Below are 20,875 nucleotides of genomic sequence, written 5' to 3'. Positions count from 1 at the left end.
AGAGACAATGGGAATCAGGTGATAATGTTGGACTTCTGTATATCATACCCCTGTGCAGTATATCAATGTGTGTGGTAGGTAGGAAAAGCACTGATAACATCTCATCAATGAAAAGCCATCATTCTCTATTGCTACAAAAGCTATTATTTCCATATACTGTTGTTGAAGAGTTTATCAGCTTGGCCTACGAAACATGTTTAATATTAACAAATTAGATACATATATAACATAAAAGTATTGAAATATCCCTTGCTCCAGAAGTATTTTTTTTAGGACAGATACAAATACACAGCTATTTCAGAAGGAGAGAGAAGAAACAGAATCAAGTAACCAATGGCAGGAAAGATTTTAAGTAAGAACCATAATTGCTTGTTATCGGCCATTATCAACTACAGCAGGTGAATCCAGAACACAGAGTTGCAAGAAAAGTTTGTTTCTTAAGCCAAGTTTGTCTCTTAAATTAATTTAAGAGAATTAATTCAGATGGTCCAATCAGCAGAATTGTGAACATAGCCAAGGCAAAGAGAGCCTGTATACACAGCCTACCTAGTAAGGCTGGTATTCATATAGAAGGAAAGTATTCAAATTAAAAAATTTGAATTGTTTTCTCATAAAAAGAACATGGGAAGAAAAGAAGGGAGAGAAATTAAAGCTACTATTAAAAGGCAGAATCAGTAGCTACTAGTTTGGGAGCTCTTGTAAGAAGGTTTTATAAAGCTACTAACAGAAATAACAACATATTCAAAAGAATGAATGAAAAGTGACTCTGTTTACTTAATAACTTAATTTTTTTATTTAGTAACCTTAAAATAAATTCCTAATTATTTCAAAATTATAAGACTTTTCCCCAAATTTGGATAAGGTCCATGTACTCATGTCCAAAGGATCTGACCAATCTGCAGATATGAAATAGCCATACAATAAGCAGGTTTTGAAAATTGACTCAGTATCTATAAACGTTACCATGTTTCACAAGGTTCTAGAGTAACACATCTAAATTTTAACACTGCCTATATTTGAAAAACAAATCAAATACATGGTAGGTGATAATTTATCTGATTTATAAATCACAGAGGCACCCAAGCAACTAAATACTGCTAACACATTTTTTGTTATTTTTCTAACTAAAAACAAAATTGATTTTAGTAAAAAATCAAGCAATGAATTGTAGCAGTACCGAATGTATGGGGAAACTATGATCCTGCTAGATGGCTAAAAACTACTAGCATAATAGTGCCTGAATCAAGAGGGTCAGATCAAAACAGCCTTCAACACTGAGTCATGGTAGACTCAATAGTACCTCCTGCATAGCAGTGATTTTCAGAGATTTATATTTTCGCAAGTCACAGCTGTTTTATGTCTTGAAGAGCAATGCATAAGTATATATGACATGTGCAGATGTTTTGCATAACCATGCATAGTTCCACAGTTAATATCTAAACATTGGCCATTAGATTAATCTGAAAGGGGCTAGGACTCAGACATCACAAGAAATGGCTTACTATCTAAGGAAAATATATTTAATGGTGAAAAATGAGATGCTGGAGATTTACCAACTCAGGATAACTTTGTTATTAGAGTTGAGAAGTAAAACTTGTATTAATCTTTAAAATATGTAGACAGGGTACAATATTTAACATTTCATTGCATATGTTTTCTGTTACTGACATAATGTCTTAAAACTACAAATAATGTGGTCAAATCTATGCTTATCCTGTTACCTATGAAGTATCTTTTTTATTATTCATGGTCACAATTATTTTCAGCATTTTCCAAATACATTTTTAATTAAAAATGTTTTCTTTGTTAATTAAGTTTGTACTTCTTTCTAATCATCAAAAGAACTATTATAACAAGAGTGCTTAAATATCCCTATAAATTTTGATGTTTTCATCAATAATTGCTAATTCTCCATTCAAAATAAAGAAGGATATTTCACATTACACTTGCTCTATGTAAACTTAATCCAATTATTCCATTTATTAAATAAGTTCTAATGACTAATTAGATCTTTTCGTTTTTACATAATTAAGGCTCTATTCTTAAACTAAGTCAAAACCCAAAATGAACAAAAGAGATTAGACAGATTTTTTTCCCCAAAGTCAGATAAGTTTCAAGTAGATTTCTTCATCCTTTAAATTGTATTTATCATTGCAAATGGGAAAATCAAAATATCTCCTTGTAAGAAATATTTTCTACAAAAAATAAAGCTGCCAGCAAATGTATAATTATGTACTTTGTAATGAAACCTAGATAAACCTATGGATAGAGAAATACAAGTTAGGATACATTAAGTTAATTTTTTTCTTAAAGTTAACATTTTAAATTTAACTACCACATAAAAAATTATGCTAAAAAATTTCCTTCATTAATAGAGTTCTTTGATCTTTCAGTCAAGAACATATAGTTTTTTAAAAGGCCAGATTTGGAGAACTAATTATTGCAAGTAGATATAATACTGCATGCTGCTTGAATTAGGAATGTATCTTAGTAGAGTGGGATGGAAATGTACTGTACCTTAATTCCTACCTGGGTAAAGAAGGGTTCATAAATCTCAACTCCTTTATCAGATCCTTGTAGTAACACCTCCTGGCCACGTCGCCAGCTATACCGAACAGGTGGGTTAGAATTGGCAACACACCGGAGGAACACTGTTCTCTCATAATAAAATTGTTCTTTAGCTTCACCTATACTTTGATGAACAGTTACTACTGGATCATCCAAATCTAGAAAGAAAATAAAAAAACAACGAGAGACAATGTTGTGAGTTACATGGCTTGTAAAGTATTGCATATACAAAACCTACACAAAGATGCATTTTCCTAATTGATTTTATTACTTATCACTACTCATTTTTTATTTTCATTGAACTCATTTTACAGAGAAATTTCCAATGATAGTAGGTAAAGACAAGTAATAGTTATTTCTTAAGATCTCTGTTTGTTTGATAGTACAAATGAATTTTAATGTTTCCAAAACCTTGCCAACAACATCATAAAACAGCTCCAAGAGAGAAATTTAAATTCAGAACCCTTAAATTCAAGAGATAAGCCAAAACAATTAAACAGTGATGGAGAAAAAAATGTCAAACAGCTCAATTGACTCTTTCCCTTAACAGATTTCTTTTCCCAATTATTTATAACTGTTGTATTAAAAATCAAATAATCAGTTTTATAAATAATTACCATTTTTATAAGAAAATGTGATGTTGTAATGGATTATGGTTTTCCTTCATCTCAGATTTTATATATTACATTTGCTAATTGGAAATGTGCTAACAGAATGTACTATTAAAATGCATAAGATTTGTATTACTGAACATTGGAACTAAATTCTTGCCCTTTTACATGTATCCTAAAGAAGGGATCATCAAACAGCATGTAGCAAACACTTGCTGGGAAAAACACAATTTGTAAATAGCTTGGGCTTTGTGATTTATACAGTCTTTACCTCAACTACTCAATTCTACTATTTTACTGTGAAAGCAGCTGAAGAGTCAAAGACAATAGGTGAATCAAAGAAGGATGAATGTTGCTGAATTCTAGTAGAACTTAACCGACAGATGAAGGTGCCCCAGCCACATTTGGCTCATGGCCATAGTCTGCCATAGATTGCCAACCCTGATATACCACAACCTAGGTTCCTTTGTTAAGAGAAAAGGAATTAAGAAAGTACTTACTTTAAAACAATACCAATATTGTATATTTGACAGTTGCTAAGAGAGTAGATCTTAAAACTTTTCATTACAAGGAAAAGAGTGGTAACTATGCATGGTGATGGATATTAACTAAATTTATTGTGATCATTTCACAATATATACAAACATCAAATTATGTTTTATACCTGAAATTAATATGTTAATTGTATCTCAATAGAAAACATGGGGAAAATAAACTATCACCACCACCAAGATCTTTGTTCCAAGTGCATGTATAAACCTGGTATATACTTATTAAGTGTGATGCAAACATTTGCTGTACTTAAATATTAACTTCACATAGTTTTATCCCTTTTAGTTTTACAGCTCTGAAAGTTTACTTAACCTTTGTGGTCTTAAATTTCCCTATTGATAAAATGGGAATAATAATGGTACCATATTATTAAGGCTGTTGGAGGACTCAATGAGGTAAACTATAAAGTCTTGGGGACATAGTAAATGCTAAATAAAAGTTAGCTTTTACTATTATTAGTAGTAGTACCATCATCATCATCTTTATTGAGGTTTCATTTAAACTTCCATTAATTCTGTACTGTTTCATCACCTTTATCTCACCATTTCACAGTGCATTCAACTCTCATTTTAAATAGGTAAAAATGTCACTTTCCCATTTGTTCAGGCAATCAAATGTTTATACATGACACTTTTATGTGGAGCCTGAAAAGAAGCTATTTTTAGAAACATAAGAATACTGAGGCATGTGAGCATATGCTATCCTACATACTTAAAAGACATTGTTCCTTAGAAAATATTGTTTTTGATGCATTAAAATAATAAAAAGCCAATAAAAGCAGTGAAGTAATAGCTGTCCTAAGGAATCAAAGTAAAGAACAGAATCCCAAATTTCCCCAGTTTTAAAAGTTTTTTTAGAACGTGAATTGCTTGACAGCCCTACTTAGATTCTAGTTTTGCAACATTCTGAGGCTTCTTTTTTTCTTCCAATATTAGAATCTTTTCACAGCTACCTCAAAGGCCTCTAATTTTAGTAGTGTAAATTTACAGAACAACTGCTGCTTTTTGGTAAAGTCTGAGGAACTTTCAGTTTAAATTCACTTTATTAGCTGTACAGGGATACATGCTGTCTTGTTTTAACAGTTGGAATACTTAGGGATACAAGCATCAGTATCAGGAAATGTTTAAAGGTCTTTAAAATCTAACAAATATTTGCTTATCTGTTGGTTAATCCTTCATATAAAATCAAATCCTACAGGGATTGATTAGCTGAATTCAGCCTTAGTGCTTTTTAAAAAAAAGGCACTGTGAGTCAATTATAAACAATTTTTTTTTCTTTTACAAAACATAATTTTAGTCATAGTCTCATTTTCAAGTATTTCAAATATTCAAAAATTTGAAACCAGGGAGTTTAGGAAAATAACAGAATTGGATGATAATCAGTGTAACGGTGGTGACTCTCTATGGACTTTAAATAGTTAATAACACTGTACTTGCTAACATCCATATTGATGCATCCCTAGTCCTTTTCTTTTTAGGTAGCAGTGTCAATAGGCTCAGTCAGGAATAGACCAACCCTGAACAATCTAACATGCTCTTCGCTGATCTAGATGAGTTTTGGGTCATTGGCTTTCTGAGAATCTAATCCTGTGATGATGGCTTGCTGAACACTGTATTGGCAGAATTATCTATTGGATTCACCCATGTTTAGAAATTTCTATGCCATAAAACTTCTAAGCATTTTTTAGATTTAAAAACAAACATGCCAAAAACAGGTTTCTTTCAGACAAGTCAAATAATGACATAACTAAAAAGTTTATTTCATGTGTATGTATACACATATATATATATACATACATGATACATAGTTTAATACACATACATACCAATTAAAATATTATGGGTAATGTATACCCTGTTGTGGATAAAATGAGAGTTCCTGTGGCCAGGATTCTCACCTGGGCCTGGTTGACTAGCTCACTGCACACCTGTGGGCAATACATGGCTGTTGACTCTATATAAAGAGCTCTGCCCAGTGCTCTGGGCACGACGTGGTGGCAGGGCTGCAAGGCTGCAGGAGAGCAGAGCAGAGGCTGGAGTGCTGGCAGCGCCGAGGACAGAGGCCCAGAGGATGGCTGTGTGGGACGGGTGTGCAGAGAGGACCAGAGGATAGCTGTGCGGACAGAGGGACCCAGAGGCAGAGACTGGCTTGCTGCATACAGACTTGCTCTGAATGAATGGGATTCTAGTAACTGACCTGCCACCTGGAAATAAAGTTGGGTATTACCCTTTCACACCCAAGAACATTCTGCTGTCAATTTTCTTTGGTCACATTGAATCCATAGTGAACTTGCCCGGGGCTGAAACCCATTGGCAAGACACCTATATATTACTAAAAACATGGAATGTGTGTATTTGCCTTAGTCTGGGTTTCTTGGAAAAGAGACTCTAAGACAGGGATATGTGTGGAGGGAGTATATTGAGAAGTACCTTCCAGATCAACACTTGGTGGGGATAGAAGGACATAGGATTGCTGAAGAGGAGAGGTGAAACTACAGTGTAGCCACAACAAAGGCCTCAGTAGCTCTAGAGAAATACTGGAGCCATGATGTGTCCTCTGAACTGTCCTGCTCTAAGGCAAGGAAGCTATATCATTATACACCCACCCCTCCCCACCAGTCAGTGCTGTGTGTGTGCTGCTCCAGACTAGGGGCATGGCCTTAGGAGGGGTATCTCTGTTTGGCTTAGAGAAATTTCTAAAGAAGAATTTAGCTGATACCCATCAGCTACCAAAACTCACAGCAGCTGGAGGAAAGAGTGCTTCGGTCCTGAGGAAGGGATCTGTCTCACACACTATAGCATCCACTTAGATCCACTTCTTGGTGTGATGATTTGCTCTATCTGCAAAAAGCTACTCCTGGCTTCTGGTTAGTCACCTCTCCTAGGAAAACTGTCAAAAGAACTGTGGTGGGACGATTCACCATCTCCTTCCACCATTACCATTTAAATTGCTCTCATCCTGGGCTAGTACATCATTTGGTGTGAGTGGCTTACCTAGTGAGGTTACCAAACCTTTGTCACTGAGGATTTTGAGTCCCTGGTCACCATGCTCTTCTCAAGCCATTACTGATGCACTTATCTGTTTACCACCAAAACTAATCAAGAGAATACCAAGAATATATTCAGTGGATTAACTGGGTGCCAAACACTGTAACACAGTCCTGACTCCAGCTGACCGTTGGGCCAGTCGCTCCTGCCAGGATGGTGACTTCCCTTGTCTGCCACTTCTTGACATATGAAGCCTAAAGTAACTGAATAGCAGTTACGGCTTAAAGATTAATGGGACTCTTGCTGGGTCACTTAACAAGAGCTCCTTCCCCTTCTGAGAACTAGGACTTCTCAACTGGCAGAGCACAGAGTTACAGGAAGGGAGGCAGGGATGCAGAGATTCCCCAAATGAGTCATTAGACTCGATGGTAGTAAGTGGGGTCACTCCTAGGTTTTGAACATACATATTCTACAGAAAAAAAGTATCATCTAATAATGGTCATTGATTTAGGATTTATACTGCATGTTGGAGGACAGAATCATTTCCTTATCAGATAACATCTCTCTAAGACTCAAGATTCCCCCACCGAAGGTCACTCTATTGCTCTAGTAGGTTGGCATTATTAGGTAGTGTAGAATATGATATGACCCCAGAAAATCAATGGCAATGTTTCCACTACCACATCTTCAATACTGTAAAATGTGCTCTGGTCCCACAAGTGGTTACATAGTATACCATATTAAGAATTCTAAATAACATTTATCTTAGGTAGGGCGACTGCTGGCTGAATGCATAGAAATATCCATACCCAGATTACATGTCAAATCCAGTCAATGTGATGCACCACCATTTTCAGGGTTAAAAAAATAAAGTCTAATGTAATCAACTTGCTACCAGTGGACTGGCTGGCATTCTTAAAGGATAATGCTTTATCAAGAGTTAAGTGTTGGTTTCTGTTGCTGTCAAGTTAGATACTCAGTAGTGGCAGTGAACAGATCCCTCTTTATGAATAATAACCCATGTTTCAAGTGAATGCAGAGCCTCCATCCTTATCATTATGGCTATTCTTTTCATGAGCCTGTTATGACAGCTATGAGTGCCCAATAAGAGAAGCTGGTTGATAACAACTCTCTGCATTCCTCTGTCTACTTCACTGTTTTGTGCCTCTTCTGTAGTGAATACTTTTTGGTTCTCATTCATATGCAATAGAAATATTACACTTCAGACCACTTCCAAAGGCCAATCAAAATTCTTAAACAAATCCCCTTTCCACACAAGGTAGTTCACCAGGTACACCACCCAAATCAAAGTTCTGCCCAATGGGAGGAGTTTTGTGCTCTGGGACATCCCTAAGTGGAATTCTAGTGAAGTAGCAGTCCAACTTTTGGCTTGTATGCATACACTGAGTGACCCATCATGAAAGAATCTTAGCCTTTTTTCTTCACTATCAACTCTTAAGTAACTCTATGTGTGGCCAAGTTTGAACTGAGGAAGAAACACTGGTAAAATTCTGACAGAAGCCATGGAGTCTGGGCACCTGCTTGTACAGCTTACTTGGGCCTTGGGCCCTCACCATGTCTCATCCTATATGTACCATTTCCATCTTTTGATGTGCTACTAATGGCTCTGTCCTATTTTATGAGTGGTGTTGGTAAATATAAAAAGACCCAAATGGCTCACTGGAAGTTCAGGCCACATGGTCACTTGATGTCCCATATTCAGGCACTCCATATCTATCAATGCCCATTAGTACACTAGGCTCTATCTTAGGAAAGGTGTATAATCTTGACTGCAGAAGGCATGGCCTTACTCAGAATACTAGAAATTTACTTTATAATTCTCTTCCATTTGGGACTGCAGTGAACTACACAGCCCCTTTTCCAGGACTAATGTCTGATAACAGATTCTTCTGGATGATGTGACTGAAGCCCCCACTTGTATCACAGAATGGGGGTGCTACAAAATCCTCTCCTACTTTGAGATTCAACTGAAGTGGATAGTCTTTAAAATCACTGATAAATGAATTGGAATGGTACTTCTGAGTGTGGACTATGCTCCAGCACCCAAAGAGACCTGGCAAGTACTGCATTTCCTTCTGAAGGGCTGGAACTAAGAGATGCAATGATTTGTATTTACTCTGGAGGGGTGTCCTGGCAAGCTCTGGACCACTTGATAACTCAAGTTTTTACAGTACTGTGGGCCCCTGAACCTTTGCTGGCTCATTCCAGCCCTACAGATTACATGTCTTACCAAGATATCCAATGTACTTTCCACTTCTTATTCATCTGGATTGATGAACATGATATCATTGATACTGTGAATCAATACCATGTTCAGTAAAATGTCCAGATGGTCCTTCTCCCTTTGCACTGTGTTATGAAAATGAGTGTGAGAGTTAACTTAGCTTTTGGGCAAGACTGCAAATATATACTGTTGTCTGTCTCTGAATGCAAATTACTTCTGATCTTCCTTTAACAGAAATGGAATAGAGCACATTAAGTAGATCACTGGACACATACCATGTATCTGAGCCCATGTTAACCTCCTTAAGCAAAAATACCTGACCTGGCATGAGCTGCAATGAGGGCACTGCCTGGATGAGTTTGTGATAGTCCACTGTCTTCCCTTAGGGATTCTCTGATTTCAGCAGGAAACAACATTATCAGGAAGCAGAATGGGTGGGCCATCACCAGCACATCTTTTAGGAATTTAAAGGTGGCATTAGTCTCTGCTATCCTCCCTGATGGCTATGATCTTACATTTCATTATTGCCAGCTGGAAGTGGGGGAGTTTTAGAGGTTTCAATTTGGCTTTCTTACTAAACTAGCTCTCACTCAAGGGTTATGAAATCAATATGGAGATTCCAACAAGTATGTCTTTTCCGATCACACAATTGGAGACATGGCAACAGGATGGATCTGTGGACTGGTAGACCCAATGTGAGTTAGCCATGGGCCACAACTCATTTACCTGGCACCCATATGCCCAACTCTACCATAAGGTTGTGATGATCCTGTAGCATCTTAGATATTAAGATCAGCTTGCATCCTTTGTACCACAGTCCTCATATGTTTCAGAAGTACCCCTTCCCTAGTAAATAGTGATTTAAATGGATATAGATTCTTTGGGAAAAAAATTGAGAGAATTATTAACATACACACTTGCTGTGGTGGTGTAGGGTTCTTTCCAGTGGCTCAGTCTTCCTTTCAGTCAAAGAGTTCAAGGTCTAAAAATCACCTCAGGTTCAGAAATTAGGCAAGGAGTCATTGATTTTTAGTGTGTGACTATATTCAACCTCCTGATCATCCGTCCGATTTAATTGTGTAGATTGGGTAATACACTTTTTGACTGTCCACTTATTTGGCCCTGAGGGATGTAATGTTCTATCATCATCTCCATTGGTCTCTGGGAATCTCAAGCCCTGGATGCATTTGAACTAGCTACTCATTAAGATATCTGTGCTCATGTTGCTTTTGACAACTAGACACTGTCACCTAGCCTCTATCATTTTGAGATTCTGGCATCCCCATTGCAATCAGGGAGCCCGATTACATAGTAGCATCTCCTGCCACCAACACTTGCCTGCAGAGAACAGTCTTCTCTGAGCTTTTCAGTGATGCTTGTATCTCAGTCATCAGCACACACCTATTGCCTTAGAGTTGTGCTCCAAGCGTTTACACAGAATATAGTGATCTAATGATTTTTTGGATTCTGTCTGGTATATTCACTCTACCATGCTCACATATGTCAGTCTTTTGATCCCTTTCTCTACCGTCTGTGCAGTAGTTCTGGCATTCACACTTCTTTCAGTGGGGACCATTGCTCTCCCCAAGCTTTTAGCAGCTATCCTAGCAGCAGCAACTGTCCTCTGCAAACTTGCCAAGGTGCTAAATCTTCTGTCATGGAAGAATGCTCCCATGTCTAATAATTTCTTACTCTGCATCCCATTTGATCTTATTTGGTAGCCTCAATTGTACTGAATCTTCCTCTCCAACCCATTTTATCCAGCATCCTCAAGATCTAATTCTATACATACATACTCCCCAGATTCTTGCCAGTAAATATTGGCTAAGGTCTGCAGCTTCTTCAAAGCATTGACCCTTTCCTCCCTCAAGACACAGCATTTCCATTACCAAGTAATGGAATCTGTTGACCCAATATTTTGATTTGGGGGCCAGAAATGGAGGTGAGGGTATATCCTAAGAGGGGTATGTATTACCATTAAAGGAAGGAGTTTCTGTATCATACTGAGTGGAAGTATGCAAAATAGAAGGGATGGCTTCTCATTGGGAGGAATAGGCCACTTTTGTAGGCCCAAAAGGTTTAGAGAGACCTAGGATTTCAAGGTTTATGAGACTGCAGATCCAAATGTACTTCATCCTCCAAATCAAGTCCCACTTTTCCCAACTGGTTCAGATGCTAGCTTAGCTGATTGCACTGAGGGTTCAAACTGTTCTGAAGCTCTGTTATACTTTTAAATAAATCCTAAGCCCTATTAGAAGCTTTTATGACCTCTAGCTAAAGAAGATAAGAGGTTTATTTTTTTTATATCCTGCTAAAGAGGGCTTCTTATCCTTATATATCACCTTCAACTCATGATTAATCACACTCACCCTTTCATTCTTTTTCTCCACTGCATAAATAGAATCCAGCAGAAACTGATTCCATTGTCCTTATAATTATTACTTTCCCCTGAATTCCTCAAAGGCCAGCAATATTGAATGCATAGCACATTACCTATCATTGGCACTGTCCTTGTTCACCATCAATGAAGTTTTAACAATTTCACCACTATAGCATTCAAAGGCTGTCAGTGGTTTATCTATCACCAGCAATGGGGTCTCACTGCCAAGCAGTTAATGGGATGATGGGTGATCTGTCTCTAACATTTTATTTTAGAGTCTACTTCCTCAGACCATTTAGAATGATTCTTGGAAATATGATTCTTTGGTGAAGACATGCATTCAGGAAATTCACTGGGAAGCACCCTCAGGATCCATTCTTGTTATGGTTTGCAAAAAGAAAAAAAAAGGGGGGATTAGACAGTGAGAGGACTTAAACTGATGCATCACCAAAAGTCTCCATATGATTCAGAAAGAGTTCTAGAGTTAAGATGCTCTTTCATAGCTCTCCTGAAGAACAGTCTTACAAGGGACATGGATCAGTCACTGGCTTAGGGCTTCCCTGGTGAGGGGGCTTCACCTTCAGTTAGGCAGCTCTTTCCAAACGAGAATAATTTCATAAGGGACATTCAACTGAGAGTCAACATCTTCCAACACTCCCAGGATTAGACAAAGTACCTTCTATACAGTTTTATCTGAGGACCTTGAGGTTAGCATTTCTAATTTTCTTCAGTGTTTATATATATAGCTCAAGGAACATAAGGTGTCTCTATACATTTATTTAGTAGTTTCATACTAAATAGCTTTGATAGTATTACAAAACCAGTGTACTATATTCTGTTATTGCCAATATTTTATCTACACTTATTTCTTCTCCTTAAAATAAGTTTATCTTAATTTTATAGGTTAACTATGTGATATTCAAATGCCCAGAGACGATATTCATGACAAATGCAAAATATTCTTTGAAGTAAAGATGATATGATTTTCATTACTTAGGAGATGCCAAAATTCTTCACATTTATAAAATAATATAAATAATTGTATTCTTATTCTTATTTGATACAGGGATATTTGTTCTAAATATTTTAATAACATAACGAATACGGTTTTCTAGAAAATATACCCCTATATGCATAAAATCCCTATTTTAGTCATGTTTGTTTTCCTAGAACCCAATATAATAAGCATAAGTACTCAATAATGATCTAATTTAATATAAAGGAAGACTAATCTGCAACAAATACAATCAATGTCAATTTTCAGCACAACTATCCATACCACACCATAATGGTAATTGAAGGAAAATTAATTTTTTTCCCATAAATGCAACAGCTACCCCTAACTGAAATAATTTCTAGAAACTTTTTCTTTGGTTGATTAAATATGCCAGGACCTGACAAAGTCATTTTAAGAAAAAAAAATTTTTTTGAATATTATGATAAAAGCTACTTTTCTTAATCCTAGAAATTTACATGAACTGAACTGGGTGGCTGATTAGATATAGGAAAAAAGGAAAGGTGGAAGTTAAGGAAGATCTCCAAGGACCTGGCTAGACAGCTGGGTAGACAGTGCATTAACTGAAACTTGAAATGTAAAGTGAGATTTGTACCTGGCCAGGAATTGAGGAGGGAGGTTGTGAAAGGTGGAGAAGTTGATTTCTCTTTGTTCAGGCTGAATGTCAAGTACCTATCATTACCCTAGTTACAATGTACATAAACTGGAGCCAGAATGAGAAGTCTAGGCTAGAGATACAGATTTGGGAGTCATCAGTAGGCTGTGTGAGGGAATGCGACCACTCACGGAGGGTACGGAATGAAAAAGCAGAAAGTCCGAGGAGTGAACCCTGAGCAGCCCCAAGTGGAGGGGAAAAGACCAAGGAAAAAGTGATGAAAGAAGTAGAGACAAAACAAACCAACGAGAAACAAAATAAATGTTACAAGTACTTCTACTGCCATGCAGTGGCTGGAAAGAAGAATAAATTGTGAAAAGAAATCAAAGTAAGAACAGAAAAATTAGTGCTTATACATTAGATAGCTCTGTTTAAATCTGGGGTAAGAAACTCACCAAAGTCATATCAGGGAAGTAATGGGACCGATGGTCATTTCCCCATCCCTTAAAGAGTGACCAACAGGTGAAGACACAAAGAGATTACAGATATGCTCCTTTGAGGAGACTTTGCTCTAACAAGAAAGAGTTGGTGGGTAGCTAGAAGACAACACAAGATCAGAGGAATCTAGCTTTGTTTTCATTGTTTTGTTTTCCTCTAGGCTCAGAGTTATATACTAAAATGCAGATAGAGTAAAGCCAGGAGTTTTTAAAGAAAAATAAAACATAAGGAGATTTGGGAAATGGTCAATATTTGAACTAGCCATTTTAATAAATAATTATCATTTTAATAGTAAAATTATGGCATAGCTTTTTATAACAACATTATTTAAGACTTTTTTTTTTAACAGTAGTGTGTCCCTGTTTTTAGGTTTTCACCCATGCCTCCAGTCTTTTAGATTAGGAAACTTGGAATTATTTTTGACATCTTATTTTTTTAATCAAGGCATAGATCTTTTGTTTACCTTAGAAAAATTCAAAATTGGTTCTGGCACATAGTCAGCCCTAACTGATATATGTTCACTAAATCATGGAAGCATTTGTTTGGTCTGCTCTCCACTTAAATTGGGGATTCAAGTGATAAGAAAGAGTTAACTCACCTCCCAGCATGCACTGGCATAATTAATTTATGTGCTTATAGTTAATCAGTTATTAACTACAACTGAAGTCATGGGGTGTACTTACCAGTTAAAGAATCAATTAATCTCAAAAATAATCACAGCAGAAGCATGTTTCCACAGGGGTTTATTCCACCATTTGGTCCAATTTTTCTGTCTTTAATCTTTGAATTAAACCAAATGACTCTGAAAACCCAGATGGCAAAGACTCACTAAATACTGTATCGAATGTCATCTTTCCCTTTGGGAAGTTGCAGAAATCTTAAAATCCTATGCAAAAGAAATCTAAATGTGTATCCTCAAGGAAAATGACCATTCAATACACTTGGAGGCACTAAAGCTAGTGGAGCATGATTTTCCCCCCTTAATGGGTAAGAATTTATGTTATTATTGTAACTATAGGATGGAGGTACATAACAATAGATAATGCTAAGTAACCTGAATAAAATTAAATTTCCTTGAAGTTATATAAAATAGAAACTAATTAAATCTTCAATAGTCTAGGATAAGGCACTTTACTATAAACAAAGCCTCTATGTCAATGATTTGGTACACCTTCTGCAGATACCAATACAAAAGCACTATTTTCTTAGACAAATCAATGATAAATGTTGTGCAAGTACTGGTGTCAAAAAATATATCATATATCTTCTTGAATAGTGATTTTTGAACAATGACTAATTTATCTTATAACCTATAAAAGAAACAGATGGAAGAGTACTTGTGACCAAATTCTCAAAATGGAACATTTATAAGAGTAAATCTCTACAAAAGATTTAGACTCATTCTTGTTTGAAACTTCATTCTAACAGATCTACTCACACAGATTAGAATACATTGCATCTTCTATGATTTTTAAAAATATATGTAACTGTTTATTTTATTAAATATAGTTAATACATTTAATATTTATATAAATATATAAAATTATATAAAATACATAAAAGCTCTTAAACCAATATTATCTTGATGATTCTGCATACCATTCTGAGAAAAGAGTTTTTTAAACTTTCAGATGGCCAAGAAAAGCTACCCCAGGATTATTCCTTTACCGCCTCACCCATTTTCCATAAAACTGGTTAATGAGAATAAGAGACCTGAAGTTTTTAAATTTCTTTATGCACGTAGACACACACACACACAACTGTTCACTTATATGTATACATTATATTTATATAATTATATATAACATTAATATATAATATATATACACTTTATTATAAATATGTTTTAATATGTATATATTTTACATAATGTGTATATATTTGTTTCAGTCTTTTTCTTCTTTATGATTGCCTCTTATTCCACTTACTTCTTTCATACCCCTACCTCCCCACATGACCCATGGTAACATATTGGTATTCTATGGTTTTCTTCAACTTCATATATCCATATATATGAACAAACACACACATACCATCATATTCCTTGAATAGATCTTTTTGGGGTAATATTTATTGCACTTTTATTCTACTGATTAAAATTAATTGGCTAAGTTTTACTTAAAATGTCTGCATTCACTGCCATAAAAATTGATCTATAATTTTCTCTTTTGTTCATCACTCTTACATCTGGAGTGGGTATCTAATCCAATTCCATGATTATAACAGAATGCCTCTACTTAATGAATATGACTTTGTATTCTAAGTGTGTTTTTGAATACATTATATTATCTTTGCTAATAAAATCATTAATCCAATTATACACCTAATGTCTATGGGAAACAAAATCATAATACACAGCATTATATAATTATTTTGTTTTTCTCCATTATTTAGGTATTTCAAGAACTAAATCTGAAAATATGCATTTCAATAATGAATTAAATTTTTAATTATATTTTAGTGAATTGTATGGAAAAATTTCACAAAAGTACTTTCCATATGACAATATATATTGCATAAATTAACAACAAAGAAAAAAACAGGGCAGATAGCATTCTTGTTCCCAGAGATACATATTTATGAGCAATCTCAATGAAGAAGTGCCTCAGTTCACCAATCTTAGATAAAAGAGACGGGTGTATCCAAACTGAAATTGTGTACCTTTCTGGTAAAAAAAATAATTTGCAAGTGATAATGAATATTGTTGAAATATCATGAAGTATTTCTTTAAACACACTTTTCCTCTTTAACAGCTACCTATCAAACATAATAGAAAAACATGGATAAGTGCAAGTTCAAAGTAGCATCCATAATCTAGATGAAAGTTTTGTTAGTAAATCTGGGTATATTTCCTCATGGTCCAAATATCAGATTGCATATTATTTTCAAGCTTGTATTTCTTGCTTATATCATGAACATTTTACTATAACATATTCTTCATAAATGTTTATTCTATTCCTTCTTCTCATTTATTCATTCAACTGCAATTTAATCAGCATATAATATATTCCAGGATACCCAAGGCACTGAGTTTTCAACAGGAAATGAGGAAGGGAGGGAGGGAGGAAGGAAGGAAGGAAGGAAGGAAGGAAGGAAGGAAGGAAGGAAGGAAGGAAGGAGGGAAGAACAAAAAGCAGCATGAATGAAACAGGAAATGGAGAGAAACCTGGGGTGACGTTTGGGAAGTACATAGACAGTTCAGTGGAAGCAGGGTCTGTGGCTTATTAGGCAGGGAAGGAAGGAGGGAAGGAAGGAGGGAAGGAAGGGAGGGAAAGAAGGAAGGAAAAGACCAGCACTAACTTTACCCTTGTAAAGTTACCTTTACCCTCATAGTCTGGTGAAATAAACAGACACTAAATAATTACTTTAAATATTTAATTTGTTAAAAATAACTTGATCATAATAATGATAAATGCTAGGAGGAAGATATAGGATGCAATGAGACCCTGTAAAAGGGGAACACATGCCTGTCTGATGCATCAGGCAAGGAGGGTACATACAGATGGATTTGTTAAGAGCTGGTTGAGAAGAATTTCAGGCAAAGGGCAGATTAATCAGAGCCCTTGCAATGGACAGAAACTGTTGATTCCAAGAACTGAACAAAAGCAGCATGGATGAAACAAAGACAGGAAAATGGAGAGAAACCTGGCGTGACGTTTGGGAGGTAGATAGATGGGTCAGTGGAAGCAGGGTCTGTGGCTTATTAGGCAGTGGGAAGCCATTGAAGGGTTTAAAGTGTGTGTTACGTAAGCAAATCTGACTTCCTTAAAAGTTGTTCCAGCCAGAGTACAGAGGATATATTGAAAAGTGGCAACAGTGAATGTGGGAAGAACAGGTAAATGACTTTTATAGGTGTCTGGGTAGCTAGAGTAGTGCCAAAAGAAATAGAGAGAAGTAATTTTGTTTAAATGGCTAGCCATGAAATTATTATAGATACAATGAAATTGTAAAATATATCATGTTGATTTCATAATATAAATCACCAAATCAATAATCAGTTGGTTGTTTTAACTACACGGCTTAATATAGTTTGACTTTTTCTTTATAGTGGCCAATACAAAAACACAGGCTTAAAGAAATCACAAACATGTGCATTCTGACAATCACAGGGCTGACATGAGCTAACTACAGAGGAACAGAGTACAATTTTGAGGAATTAAAAAGCCTCGGAAAATGGACTTCTTATACTTTGTTCTCAGATTTGGGATCTGTAAAGATTTGAAAACATAGGTAAATGGCTGGTTCTCATCAAGTTCAGGGACTAACATTTGAACTCCATCCCTATATTTTGGGTATTTCCCATATCCCATCCAAAAAGATGAAAATGTTAGATACTTTCTCTCCTAGCCTCCTCTACAGGCTCATGACACAGGTTCATCCAATTAGATGCATCCACTATAAACTCTGAACTGGGAGCTATTGATGCAAAGAAGTAGGAGCTATAGAGGATGCATGCCAGTGGCTGGTGGTGGAGAAAATGGCACAGGAGAAAGCAGGGGTTTCTGTGTTAGGGACAGCAGCTGGTGTCTGAGCGGCAGCAGCAGGGCATGCAGGGAAAAGCAGTGCATGATGGCTGCAGGAGTGACAGCCATGTTTTATGCAGGGACTGGGGCTGTGCTCCTCCGTGCTGCTTAGACTCATTTCCTATTTCTTTCTAAACTTCATTCAGCAGCCTGAAAGCAAGTCTACAAAATTCAATTTTATTTATGCATTTATGTACGTAGTTAGTTAAAGTCAGCCAGAGTTGAAGTCTCCTGCATGTAGACAATGGTTTATTGAATTAGCAGTATTTAATAGCAGGTAGATATGAATCAGCTTTGTTCCTTTCCCACTGGCCCTGAAAGCTGATATGATAGGCTAGTTCTTTTCCTGCTCCTGGATGAAATTTTGGGCACATTTCACAGTTTGCCATTTCCCTATAGTCAGTCACAAGAACACTCCCATTTCTGTAATTAAAATGTCCAGTTTAATAATTTAAAAAAACTTGTGAAATCTCTAATTTAGATTCTATTCCCTCCAGCTGAGTGCTAGTTCAGACCTGGTGTCCTGAAAGTCTGAGGGGAATGGATGGAAAGTGGATGGTGGATTTACTTGTCCCTTTTCTCCCTTTGCCTAGTTTGTTCATTGACCCCTCTCTCTATTCCCACCAGCCACAGGGGCTGGTGCCTTCAGGATTGGAGAGATGACAAATGAAGGAGGAGAGGGAAAGAAAAATGGGGCCCTGTCTTTTGTAGATGAAAAAGTCTGCAGGTCTCAGGGCAGAACTCTTGAAGTCCCCCTCACTTGGCTGGGGAAGGAAGCGCCACCCTCCTACCCATCTATGAGAACAATGAGCATTCTCACCAAAGCCTTGCCTGCCTTCTACCCCAATACCCCAAGTTCAACTGCTTATAGAACTGAAGTTGGTGGGGAGGGGTTGTGGCTGGGTAGGGGTCCTCCAATGCTGCCTTAGATGGTCTGGCAGCTCACTTTGCCACAGGTAGTTAGCAACTTCAAAATTGATTTCATCCTTCAAGTTTCTGTCAGAACTGATAAACGAAAAATCACTGCAAAGTAGATATGCTTGAACTATGAGCCCAGACTCAGAGACCTTTTTGGCCTTCTAATAAGCCTTTGTCCTAAACTAACACCTTATGTGTCGGTAGGCAGAAAAATACACATTTTTGTCCTACTTGATTTCATATCTAAGAACTGCATTGGTGGCTAAATATCAAGACAGCTCTATTTTTGTAGGTCAACATACTCCTTCTGCTCTAAGTTTTGATTTTTTTCAGTTTTATAAAGAACACTGTTTACTATTTTAATCTTTAATTCATTCTCAGAAACTTTTAGAAGAAGATTCAATAACAGTGACAGATAACACATATATGGTACTTAGTTCATCAATCCAAAAATACATATTTCTAGAAATCTAACTACTTATTTTTTCTGTCTTCTCAAAAGAAATCAATGTGTATTTTCCCTCTTACAACAACATTGTTTACCTCCTCAATAATACAAACATCGACATCTTCTGGTGCTGGGCAGGATACCTGGAATAGCACACTGTTTAAGAACAGGCTTTTAGAACAGAATAAAGATATCTCAAAGTGAGAAACAATGAAAGGAACCTGCACTTCCCAGGCTAGACTACAAAGTCAGGAGAAACAAATGATTGTTAAAAATAAAAGCAAAAGCAAAAACCAGCTCAACAGACCCTCACCTGAGGTAAAGAATGTTTTACACGTGACTTCAGTACTGGCCTGGCGGTGCAGAGAACATAACTGGCTTTGACCTCCCACTGATTATCAAATGTTCCTCATTCTAATTATTAATTCAAAAACTAGTCAGCAGGGGCTCCACCCAGGCAGACAAGACAATTTTTTGGCTGGAATATAGCAGGGCATCAAGCCAAGTGTTCAGCCAAGAGGATTCTGCTTCCAGAATGGCCTTTCCTTATCCCATGGTCTGGACTTAGTTCTGAAAATTGGGGGAAATTAGCAATTCTCTGAAATGTAGACTCTGACCAGTCACCACTCCCACTGGCTCCACTTGAGAGAATATACCCACTATTATTTCTGAAGTTGATACGTATTTAAAAAGTAACTAGATGAAACCAGTTCTAATTAAAGTTGAGTAAGAATCAGTTCAACTTTCTGGCTACATGGAGAACTGGGTAATCACCAAGATCTCTGCTCTGGTCTTTGCTAATGTTGAAACTTAAGGCAAGTTATTTAACCTCTTTCTGAATCCATGACTTCTCTTTACATAGGCTCTGCTGTGGGAGGCACCTCTGAGCAAGCTGGTTGTGAAAAACAAAGGATTTTCGGAGCACCGAGGGAGAGGAACGCTGGAGGTTGACCAGAGGCGGGGCAGGGGAATTAGTAGCAGTGAGCATTCTTCTCATAAGAGACTAAGTAGAAGAGGCAAAGCAGAAAGAGGCAAGAATAGCAGAACAGGGGATTTCTGAGCTAATGGCAGTGCTCTGATTAAGTCATTCCTACCTGGGAAGTCAGACTGGAGTGGCTAAAACATCTCTTAATCATACATGCAAGCATCTCAGGGAGTTATTGTAAACACTTCGGAAAGTCAATCTAGAAAAACATTTGAACTTCCTACTTAACACATTAGTGGTATATATGAACAAAATGAGATTTTACTCTAAATACAATTGTTTATTTACATTCAAAATCCATTAAAACCTGAGGATCTTAGTAGACTAGCTTTGAAATGATGGTTGACTGTTGCCTTTATAATATCCTAAGAGAATAACTTAATTTCATTTACAGCTTGGTTGTATTTATTGCATACACCAATTAAACAAAATTTCTGACTCTACTGCATTTAGCCATATGGATTGCTTATAAACAAACAAATAAATAAATAAATACATTTCTCCATTCTCAACTAATCTTTCTCAATATATTAGACATCTGATAAGTCCT

General features: G+C 36.5%; 1 protein-coding gene across 1 annotated transcript in view; it reads right to left on the bottom strand.

Moving 5' to 3' along the window:
* Window positions 1-20,875, bottom strand: part of MDGA2 (MAM domain containing glycosylphosphatidylinositol anchor 2) — a 900,504-nt gene that overhangs the window by 330,164 nt on the left and 549,465 nt on the right. Inside the window, exon 4 of the mRNA XM_057488484.1 lies at window positions 2,530-2,726. Coding sequence (XP_057344467.1) covers window positions 2,530-2,726 — 197 coding nt within the window. The remainder of the gene's footprint in view (window positions 1-2,529; window positions 2,727-20,875) is intronic.

The sequence above is a fragment of the Manis pentadactyla genome, chromosome 11 (assembly GCF_030020395.1).
Source record: "Manis pentadactyla isolate mManPen7 chromosome 11, mManPen7.hap1, whole genome shotgun sequence".
Classification (NCBI taxonomy): domain Eukaryota; kingdom Metazoa; phylum Chordata; class Mammalia; order Pholidota; family Manidae; genus Manis; species Manis pentadactyla.
This window is presented reverse-complemented; position numbering and strand designations above follow the sequence as displayed.